The sequence below is a fragment of the Toxotes jaculatrix genome, chromosome 15, assembly GCF_017976425.1.
Source record: "Toxotes jaculatrix isolate fToxJac2 chromosome 15, fToxJac2.pri, whole genome shotgun sequence".
NCBI lineage: Eukaryota > Metazoa > Chordata > Actinopteri > Toxotidae > Toxotes > Toxotes jaculatrix.
The window spans coordinates 22,728,705-22,739,972 of NC_054408.1; the positions used below are offsets into that span (position 1 = coordinate 22,728,705).

Consider the following 11,268-nt stretch of genomic DNA (forward strand, 5'->3'; position numbering starts at 1 on the left):
GGTTATGGAGAATGAAAAATGACGTATTGATCACACACACACTACTGACATATCCCAACATCCCCCATTTATCCAGTTTTTAAATCAAATCTGCAAAGTAAGCAGTTTGCTATCTAAGACTGGGAAACAAATATGGTAGTAACAACCCTCTTAAATATAGTGGAGCCTGAAGTAACACAAAATAGAAATACTAAAGTACAGGCACTTCAAAACTGAGCTTAAATACAGTACAAACATTTTTTGACTTTTATCATATTTTTTGATGAATAAGTCATTATTTCGTTTCAGTATGAAGCAGTTAACTGAGAGAAATAGTCAGAAATACTATATGTGGATAGGAGTTGCACTGTAGACTACACACCTAACAATAGAAGTGAGTATGTGTGCTTCAAGCTTTACTACTGACGGTCACAGTGGACATACACTGATGTTAGCGACATCAGCACAGTCAAAATTTATTTTTGCACCAAGGTAAAAATAAATTAGGTTTGGCAACTTCAGCCTGACAGATCTGTGAGGGCGCGTGTGCCAACATGTACATATTTAGTGCTGTTGTGACAGTCTCAAGGTTGGCAGCTGAACAGAAGAGTGATCAGGGTCAGTTACCTTCTCACACTCGTGCTGAGAGACTCTGGTATGCTGAGCTGTCATGAGGCCAGTGCTGGGTCAACACATGCCTGGACATGGGTTTGAGTCAACATGTGTTTGTATGCAGCTAATGAACAAACACAAACTGTGACATTTCCACATACAGCGAAGAAAAGGCTTGACCGTTAAGACGCACTACATTAAGATTAAGAACAAGACGCTGCAGTCCCTGAATATTAAATCAATCTGCTTTTAAAGATAAACCATCACAAAATTTTCAAAGGCAAAAGATGGTGGCCTTGTTTGTTCCTATAATGGACTTAACATGACAAGCAAGGAAGAACACAGCAACTGTAAAGAGACTGATGAAAGGCCTGGCAATTTCCATGTTTGCAGTGGAATCCAATGCGCCACTCTTGAAACAAAACAAACCATATCATGAAATAAATGAGTTTCTAGCCGCCGCAAATGAGCAAAGAATGGCCCTGATGTATGTGATTTCACACTAAATCACATCAAATGCCTGCCACTTCCTTTTTAATGTCAAGCTACACTACAGATCAAATAACTTTCAAGTAAATAAGGGGTGTATGTTTCAACTTCTTGTTCAAAACAGGATGCAGAGGGGACTAAGAGAAGAAAAAAAAAATCACCACAAGACTTTTATTTTGTAGTATTAACAAACAGATGGCAGCCAGATATGCCTTTACAAAATAAAATGTCCATCAATTCTCAGTGTTATTAATTAAAGTTAATTAAAGAATTAAAGAGCATTAACCCCAATGGAAAAATGTTTAACTATGAGCTGAACTATTGCTTTGAATAAGTGGTGAATCAACACAAAACTCTGCAGACTTTACAGGTTGATGTTACATCAACCTGATTAAATTGTAACTCTAACGTTTGGTCTATTGCAGGTCTGCCATGGTAGTCATACAACATACTTCCTAACGCATTATGTTCTGACCTGTGTAAATGATTATGTCAATGTTAATGTCAGGACACAGAAAAAGGCAAACTTGTTTCCATATGAGACCACGGTGACACTTGAAAACCCTAAAGGCCAAATGTAACTGAATATTCAACATCCTTGATGGAGCCCAGCCTGCTCTGTAAAACAGCACCAACCTGGAACAGAACTCTGGAACCGAAGAAATAAAAGAGCACTAAATTAGAAACAGCAAAATATTTATTCACCAGTCAAAACATAAACTTCAAAATATGAGGTCTGAGGACTGAACTCCACACAATGACGCATGCATGCTTAGACTTCTGTTACCTGATGACATCTGTTTCAAGGTAACCTTTAAGTGCTTAAACAGAATGGACGTACTGTACACACTGCTTTGTGTATCTCTATTGTGTGGGAGGGGTTTGTTTGGTTAGCAATAAAACCATACTAACGGTGATGTGAAGCATACTTCCCAATACTTACTTTGAAATCAGACTCAAATTTACACATCAGGTGGGATGTAGAGAGCACAAAAAATATAAATACAACATTGAAGTCTGAAAGATAACCAATTTTCATGATATGAATTAACAGGGGAGGCCATATTAGTGAATGAACATAAATAGGCAGGTCTTGGAGAAGGGCTTGCAGCGTTCATGCAAGATGATGAGTGTGTTTTTGGTACGTCTGTATCAGGGAGTGGTACTCTGCAGGAAGTAGGAAGGAGGAAGAGTCTATCCAAACTTGTATTCTCCCTCAGTACCAAGCAGGCGAAAAAGGGTGGCAGTGGTTGTAGTGGGTTATCAGTTCTCGAGGAAAGCCACGTAGTCAGTGAGTCTGGCCAGCTGCTGCTCATTTGGAACCAATGAGACGGGGGGAGGATCTGTTGGGAGAGAAGAGACGAGAGAGACACGAAGGAGGAGAAGTTGAGTCAGACCGGGATCCCTCATTGTGCCAAGTGCTATCGATCTTCTTACATCTCTCAGTTTTAACTCTACAGCCCACGTGTTCCAGCTCTGAGAGACTCAGCAGGGCATGGGTTTCAAGTTCATCTGGCCGTGAGCTCACTGCATCCCGCGACCTGTTTAACAACACCACATACAGAGTCCCTCCCATGTGACCATGAGACATTCAGCCTGGAGTGCATTACAACACTTTACCAAATCAGGATGATCTCCTGTGTGAGATCCACTCCACCACCAAAATCACCAAGTGCTATTGAGTCCCAGTGGTGCTGTGGGGGGGGTCCAGACATGTGGGGATTAATGGTGAGTGGGTTAGCATTTTTAGGCTGCACATGTGCACAGCAGATGCTTCAGAAGTAATGTCTGATGATTACAGAGAGGAAGACAGCCCACAATCTCTTCATCTGCTTGCATAAATCAACAGGTTTCTCTTACAACATGGATCTATGTGTGACCTTCTGACTTGAGGACATGAAATGACGTGTTAAAAATTCTGACCAACCCAGGTGATAAAAGAAAACGAAGGCAACGGAGCAGGGAAGTTTGGAAATGTGGACATTATACAAGGGAGATCTGACAAATCAAAAAGGCCAATAGATTCTGGGGAAAAAGCAAAACATCATCAATCTTTCTGTGGGATCAAAAAATGGCTCCCAAATCCCCGGTCTCAAACGTTTTACGTGTGCCTGATAAAATCTAAGAGGGAGAGTAGCAGGAAAATGGGTGCAGGATTACTCATGAAGAGAAAAGCGCTTGAAGAGCAGAAGAGTGGCCTGATGATGGGGTGCAATTTAAAAGAGCAATACTGCCACCTACCTGGTTTTTTGGGCATCACCATCCTGGTAGTGGGATCTGCCTGCCAGCCTTGGCTTACCACACCTTTGGACAAAGACAGAAGTGGGAAAGATCGCAATAACATTGAAATGATGCAGATTTTTTTTATTACAAAAAAACTATTCTCTATTTATTATATAAGGCTGCATGAATTCAGTCTCACCCTTTACTGCCTCCTCCACAGAGTAGCCAACAAAGGCAGCAAAATCTTCTGCTGTGATGGAAGTGTAGGCCTGGGCCACAAGACCGTACGCCCTTTGCCGCGTGCTCTCTGCGAAGGATCCATTAACCACAGAGACAGTAACATCAGGTAGGTACATGCAAAGCACTTATGTGCTTAAACTGTGCTCTGGTTCCATTTAAAGTGCATCCAGTGCATGGGTAACAGCAACTTACTGTGAACTTACAGACACGGGATTAATATGTTATGTCTTGTTTCGTGTAAACAAAGCTGCTAATTAGCAACAGCGCTGGGGGTTTTACACTGTGTATAATTATTTATCAAGAGTGGCAGGTTTTTGAAGCCAGGGGCCCGTACTCTGCAATGATCATTAGCAGTCACAGGGGTGTGTATGTGTTGGGAAAATGTCAAGTAAATGCTAAAGGACCGTGTGGAGTATTTTTCATTTCATGTTATTCTTGCTCTTGCAAGTTTTCCATCTTAAGGTTTGGTTATGGCAATTCTGCAAGACTTAGTTTATAAAGCTGCTTTTTCTAACCCCAAATCAAAATAAACACACTAACACACAACTTTATCTCTAACAGGAGACTGGGATCTAAACAAAAGCTCTTGTATGCCTTCAAATGCCTGAATGTGATTATCTTATGAGTTCAAAGAAATTAAAGTTTTCCACTATCAAGGATACTTCAGAACAGCTCTTGTTAAATGAAGCATGTTTTAGATGAATCAGGGATGTCATGTACAGTGTTTGCACTAGACAGATTGCTGAAGTCTTTATCAGCAGGCGCTGGATTCGGCTTCCCAATTGTCCTGGCTGCCCTATATATATCCAGCCTGACTTGACAAGGTGCTGTAGTTTGTGGCGATAACGGTAAGAGTGACAGGGCCTAACAACAGCATGGAACAACATACACCAGCATGTACTGTATTTGCTGCTGTGTTTTATCTCCTAGCAACAGTTTATGGGTATCAACGGTCAGCCACCCGTCTGTTGCAGAAGCTAGCAGCAGTAACAATAACAAGTGGGATGGATGAGAAAAGACAGCTGTGAGGGGAAGGCTGGAGATCTGTCAGGGGTGTTTTCTCATTCCTCTGTCCAAGCGGCTTCCTGTTCTCCCTGTTATTGTAAAAAGACGTAGAAATGCTGAAAGTCAACTGAGAAGCTGTGTTAAGGCGGTGTTTATGTATCATATGTGTTTGAATGGTTTTAATCAAAGTTGTAGAGTAACTTCTGCGGTCCTTATTTGGACACTGTGATGATTAAAACAGACTATTTTAATGGTGTGGTTAAAGAAAAAATATAGATGACATGCTATTGCTTTGTCATTGTGGTGACAAAACAATACTCAATACTGACAAATGTCTTAGAAAGAAAGTGTTTTTCTTCTCTAGTCAGTATATAACTCCCATCTGTTAAAAGCGAACCATGAATCACATTTCAGAAAACTGCCTCTTGTGTTGGAACAGCTTTCCTGCACCTGACTGGCTACATATTAGAAAAGAAATGAGGACACTGAGCAGACGCTCGCCAAACAGCCAAGCAGGTCATCTCAAGGGGCTTTTTGTAACCCAGCCCCCAGGCAGACATGTATTTTTACCACGGCCTCTTGACCGTTTGGAGATGAGTCCTGTGGCAACTGGACCAGCCTTTCTTTAGTACGCCCTTCTGACACTTCAGAGTTAGGTTGGAGCTGCTGAGCAAGACGTCCATGAGTGGGGAGGACAGGAGTTTTATGGAGGAGAAACAGGACCTGGCCTCTCCTTCCCTGACAGTCTATTCCAGGGCTGCTATCATTTCTCACCCTCTCACCTCTTAAAAATAGCCTCCACTTTTCACCGGCAAAGGCAAAGCAGACAGGACATGGCAAGGGCTTTTATTTTTAAATACAGTCCACTGCCAAGTAAGAGCAGCAATGGACTGGTAAACATTTTGAAGGAAGCACTCCAAGGAAAATCTATATGACCAAAATAATACTGGGTCTTCATATGTTAATAATTTAAACTAAATGTTTTAGTTTAAGCCTAACAATAAATAAAAATAGATGCTTAACTTCATGCAGTTTTATTCCAGATTCAATTAAAGACAGACTTGGTAATTACAGGTAGATCACCAGTTCAACACAAACTTAGACAAAATGAGAAGAACTACTCAAACAACCATTTTTATAAGCTGCATATGATGAAAATGATGTGCCATCTTCTATCAGTCTATATTTACACGTATCTACCCCATTTTCCCATTTCCATTTTCTCCACTGCTTTAGAAGTACAAAAGTATAAAAAGAAATTAAGAAAAGGTACGAATACGACATGAAATATTGCACTTAAAATAAAGGAAAGCCATTTTAGCCAACATCCACTGTAACCTTATATACCATTCAATACCAAACGAAGTCCCTGCCATAAACAGTGTCCTCAGAATCACATATTACGCTATTTCCTACAAGTCCATTATAAGCTGTACTTTCAATTTTCATTATTCCTCTTCCTCTTCTTCCTCTGCATCTTCAAATTCATCATCCTCACACACCCCGAAGTCCATTTTTCCCAGGACTGCTTCAACATGCTCTGTTGACAAAGTGAAGTGGTCCATCTTCTCGAAGCCTGGCTCTGGCCTCTCTTCCCCCAGTGAGCATTTAGCTGCATCTTTGGTCTGCGCAATAAGGCCCTTGGAGGCTAACAGAAACTCAGCAGCGCCACTCTGCTCCAGCGCCCTCACAGCCGAATCTGTGAGCTCTGAACTAGTCTGCAGTCGTTCACCGTAACGTTGAGCCAGTGCCCGCAGGGCTGCCACCTTTTCATCTTGCTCCTTACCGATCTGCTCTAGTAGAATGGTCTTGCGCTCTTCAAGGACAGCATATAACAGGTCAAAGCGTTCGGCTAACCCTTGCTTGGCACGCTGAGCATTCTCCTGGACAGCACGGCATGCATCCTCCATCTGGTTGAGCAGAGCCTGCAGGCGCCCGTTGCTGGCCACCAGGGTATCGATAGCATTGCTCAGTTCACCTTTCTGGGTCTGATAAACACTTGCTAAAGGTGCCACCTCACAGTCCTTGTGTTGACCAAACACTTTGCACATGGAGCAGGTGGGTACCTGGCAGGTCACGCAATAGATGTTGATTCTCTCATCTTCGTGTTCTTGGCACATTGGTTCTTTGGATTCTTTGGCCTTCAGGGTGGTTTCTGTGTTTCCTCCACTGCCACTGCCTTCCTGCTGCTGCTTATAGATGTCGATAATATTTTCTACCAACAGGTTGCGTTGGAGCCCATGCACGCCGTGGCGGTCAAGTACAACTTCAAACCGACAGGTCGGACATCGAAAGACACCGCCAGAAAAGCGGTACGGGTTGCGGGAGTCATAGAGGTCACTGGCACAACTACGGCACAAATTGTGCTGGCAGGGCAGAATGACCACAGGTTTGGTGAACATGTCCAGGCAGATGGGGCAGCTCAGCTGCTTCTCAAGGCTATCCATGGGGCTCGGGGGCCGAACCATAGTTCCTGTCCTCTGAACGTCCATTGTGGAAATGTCTTTGCCTACAGCTAGACCGGTAAATTTCCTAATTCGCAATAAAAGAGAAAACTAAAATTCCCACTCTCTCTGTGGGTTTCAAAAAGTGACAAAAACCAAGGGCAGACGCTGTCAACTCCTTAGTGTGCGCTGTTACTTGTGAAATGCTGATATCTGTTCTGGTTGAGAACTAGCAGCTCTGTCTTTTATACCAGCCCCTCACAGCTGGTGACACCCAATGCTTTTGACCAACCACAGCACACATTCCTGTCTGTTTGCTGGCCTGGGATCTTTTCACAGAAATGGCCCCCTCCTACCCGGTGTAGCATGTGTCACATGTTTCAGTGGGCACTATGTCCCTTCTAACAGTGACATAAGCAGTAGGCTGAGCAGAGACAAACAGGGTGCATGTGAGCAGCTCTGAGGAGCCCCACCACCGAGAGAGAGCTCAATCTAATTTGTAAACAAGTCAACATCCTGTGACTAAGTTGTTGTTACCATGTTATGCCTTTTGATTTGTTTTGATATACCATTGCCATTTATACCATGGTTAATTGAATCTACTTTAAATTCATATACATATATACTGCGTGACATATGGTAATGCCAACAAAAGGCGAGTTGTTCTGTGCATTGATTCCAATAAAATACACAAGCTAAACTATCAGAGTTAGAAAACAAAGGTTCATCTCAGTTGCTGCACACCCACTGATGCACGAATTTCTTTGTTAAGTTGATTAAACCAACAGCCATCCATAAAACACAGGGACCGGAAGAGGGTGATCGAGAACTACCTTTTGCCATACCCCTTGCAAATTCACCATTAATGCTGCCTCAACGTCTGCCTGTTACACATAATATCTACAATGGTTAAGACAAGAGATTCAAAGCAAATCAGGGAACGGGGGTAAAAGCCATGAAAAGTACAACAACAAAGTACAACTTCAAAGATCTCAAAACCCGGTAAGGTCAAAGATACATTTTGCAAGACCCAAAGACACTTTGTTCTACACTACCTTGATCCTCTCCACGTTTGTCTCTAGTTCTTCTAATTTTAGAGATGAATGGTTATGGCAGGTTTGTGGCACATAAACTGTTGGGACTTTCCAGTTGCTTGTGACACACTGGTTATTTAGATTAATGACAAATGTTACTTTTGTGCACGTGATGGAAAGATGATGGTCCTTACTTAGTGAATACACAGTGTATATATGGTAAATATCAATTTATGTGATACTGAAAACTTCATTATATAAATTCTTAATTCCCACACATCCACCAAACAATTATCTTTGTTGGTTGCCCAAGTGTATTATGACATACACTACGTCAGTGTCTGTGGCAGATCAACACTAAGTACCGTAAACATGAGGGAGAAGCTATTCTTACACTCTTGCACAAGGGAACCATCACATGGTACAAATGCCCCAACATTTGTGAGCATGAGGGCAATAATACCAGTGTTTTATGTCAAGATAATTCTTTAGATATCAGAAGAAGGTGGATGAAAACAAGACAGCAAAAATATTTAGAGATTCAGTAACATCACAAGAAAGTATCAGTGTAAGTTTATGAACATGTAAACTGATACCATATTAACATTACTGTGCAGTGGCCACCTACACTACCCTTCATGACACTGATGTCACACCACTGGACATTCAATTGTGTTATAAATGGTCCAGTTCACACCCTTAATTTTATTTTCCCTCCCTCCCTGACCATGATTCTGAATGATGCAGAGGAAATGTAAATATTTCATTTACTTTAATCGCTCTACAGGGAATTTCACAACAGTTTCTCCAGAGCCAAATGTGTAAAACATACAAGGGTTATTAGTATCATCCATCTGAAAGGTTTTATGACATGTAAAAGTGACATGTAAAAGACCAGATAAGCGGATTTTTGTTGTTACCTCGAAGGGCCTCCATGACCGGAAGGATATTCTCTGTCCACTGGTAAGCTGCGATGGCTGTGTAGATCCCTGGAAAGTCTCGCTGCCAAATGCGCTGGCCCACAGCCCAAATAGCTGTTAATTCAGGGTTTGCCTGTATACAACAAGTGAAGAGGCATTTCAAAATCTTTACGTATGACACACTTGACTAAGCACTGGCTTTCATTTCACTGTAAACAGCAAACACACCCACATATTTAAGACACTGGATCGCAATGGTTCAATGTGAACAGTATAAAATCTGAGAACCTCAGTCTTAAGTCATATTTAGACATGGTCAAATACATCAGAGTAAAACAAACAAAGAGAATACGGACAACAAAAAACAATATTCCAAGTTGCAATTACACATGGATGTTTATGTGAACAATAACATGTTGAACACTGATATGCAAACTGATATAGAAACTTCCATATTACGATAGCAGGATGAGCAGGACAAAGCAGGACAATCACTTGTATCAAAATGAAATGGGATTTCCTCAGCAGTGTCTACATATGTTTTAAAATGCTTACTGATTTTATTGCTGGGGGAATCCTCTTCCATAGATACCTGGCATTATTCCTGTTGGACACACATCAGCACAAGTTAGTCAATACACAGGTGTAGGTACCAACAGAAGACAGGGTTAGCAGTGATGAACAAAACAGACTTAAGCACCTTGTTATAACTACTGTTCCTGCTGACTGCACCCAATCAAGTCAAGTTTTTCTTGCAACTCCAGGAAGCACTGTCATTTCACTTCTAAGGAGGTAGATAGGTGATGGTTTTGTGTGGCATTTGAGTTACGATGCTAAAAACATTTAATGGACACGCAGCCTGTGTGTACTGCGACACAATGAATGCACTGTGGTTAGTGATCATGACGTGTATTTACTGTGATCATTTATTTTGTTGATATTGTTTGTATGTAACCATGCACTACAAAAAGTCATAGCATGTGTCTTTTGCATCAGAGAAAATCTGAAGAAGAGAAATAAAGAGCACCCCACTGTTTGCCTAGTTATTGCTTTGTGTTTATTTGCCTTGAAAAGACCGTTTCCCAGCACTTCTAAAGGATTAAAAAAAAAAGTGTAAAGAAACCCCTGTCAGCTTGAGAAGACAGACATAGAGTTGACTTACATGTCATTATGAAGTAAATATAATGCCAGCAACTGAGCATAGACTTGAGGTGTTGCAATGCCCCCTGGAGCCTGTTGAAAGTAAATGCAGGTGTGATATTAATGCTTGAAGACAAAATAAGTAGAAAATCAAGCTACTTTGAATATCACAAACAAACCAGGTTGTACACTTTAAGGATTATTCGCTAATACAGGTTAACTAAGTAACGTTAGCTACTACCCGTCCAGCTATGTTGTTAAGTCCCTTATCTTCCGCTAACGTTGTACTACTGGTCACTGACTTACATTAGTGCTGTATTTATTAAACACTCTGTCCTAGGGTTACCTGACGCAACAAAGTTAACCCTGCAATATCTTCAAAGTTATCAGATCCTAAATGAAACAATACTGTCGCAAACTACAGCTGTGTTTACCAACATAACGAAGAAATCTCCCTATCAAGCTAACTAGCTACCTACAACATGCTAATAGCACACAGTAACGCTATGTGCCACTACGGTTTGATTGAGGACAACATTTGTTGGCATTGTTCGTATGACAGAGTTACGCTTACTAACTTGTAGCGTAAATGAAATTAATAATGCTTGAAAGTGAAATTAGCCTCACACTGGCTAGCTTCTTAGCTATAACGTTAGCCTAACCTGGTCATGTCCTAACTAGCTGTCACAAACTACCAAGCCTTCAGAGACAGAACAGTCACTGTTGGCACACAAAAGCATATTCATATTCGGTTCTTACCTCGAGTTCTTGAGCTTCACACTGCTCTAATAATTTATCAAAATTTTCCTCCATAATCACAGCAGTAGGCATGATGATGCCTAGCTGTTGCACCGGAATCTGATTCTTCTGTGAAAGTGCAGTAGATTAGCGGCGCTTCGGAGGTGGTGCTGCCCTCAGCTGGTTGAAGCACAAACTACACAATCTATGTGGCACTTCACTTTTAAAGTAACAATACAAGACTCGGTTACTGTTCACAGTGCAAAACAATACAATAAAATTCTTGTCACAAAAAAGTGCCAGTGACAAGAAAATACATTCACAGTTTTGTTTTACTTCAGGGGCAGAACCTGGCAGTTCAGCTTTTGGCTTTAACAAATACCATTTCCCATAAGTCCTAGACGTTCATGGGCTAATGTTTAATTTTACTAAGCGCTGTGGAAG

At 41.4% G+C, this 11,268-nt stretch overlaps 2 protein-coding genes across 2 annotated transcripts; both read right to left on the reverse strand.

Annotated features, from left to right (window-relative positions):
* Window positions 1-1,237: 1,237 nt before the first annotated feature.
* On the reverse strand, window positions 1,238-10,959 carry cops8 (COP9 signalosome subunit 8). The gene is made up of 7 exons (XM_041057285.1): window positions 10,846-10,959; window positions 10,109-10,179; window positions 9,502-9,550; window positions 8,947-9,079; window positions 3,503-3,610; window positions 3,322-3,384; window positions 1,238-2,423 (listed from the first exon to the last, which is right to left on the reverse strand). Exons 1-7 carry the CDS (start codon window positions 10,915-10,917, stop codon window positions 2,344-2,346), a joined length of 576 nt encoding a protein of 191 aa, XP_040913219.1. The 5' UTR covers window positions 10,918-10,959; the 3' UTR covers window positions 1,238-2,343.
* trim63b (tripartite motif containing 63b) lies at window positions 5,567-7,272 on the reverse strand. Its single transcript, XM_041057284.1, has one exon. It carries the CDS (start codon window positions 7,038-7,040, stop codon window positions 5,997-5,999), a length of 1,044 nt encoding a protein of 347 aa, XP_040913218.1. The 5' UTR covers window positions 7,041-7,272; the 3' UTR covers window positions 5,567-5,996.
* Window positions 10,960-11,268: the final 309 nt, after the last annotated feature.

Bases quoted from the DNA above. Each gene is read 5' to 3' on its own strand.
- cops8 (XM_041057285.1), bottom strand. From the start codon at position 10,917: ATGCCTACTGCTGTGATTATGGAGGAAAATTTTGATAAATTATTAGAG. The intron at 3,611-8,946 runs GTAACAACAAAA...GATCCTTCGCAG, and splicing joins GGTCATGGAGGCCCTTCGAG to AGAGCACGCGGCAAAGGGCG. The intron at 3,385-3,502 runs GTGAGACTGAAT...CTTTGTCCAAAG, and splicing joins TGTGGAGGAGGCAGTAAAGG to GTGTGGTAAGCCAAGGCTGG.
- trim63b (XM_041057284.1), bottom strand. From the start codon at position 7,040: ATGGACGTTCAGAGGACAGGAACTATGGTTCGGCCCCCGAGCCCCATG.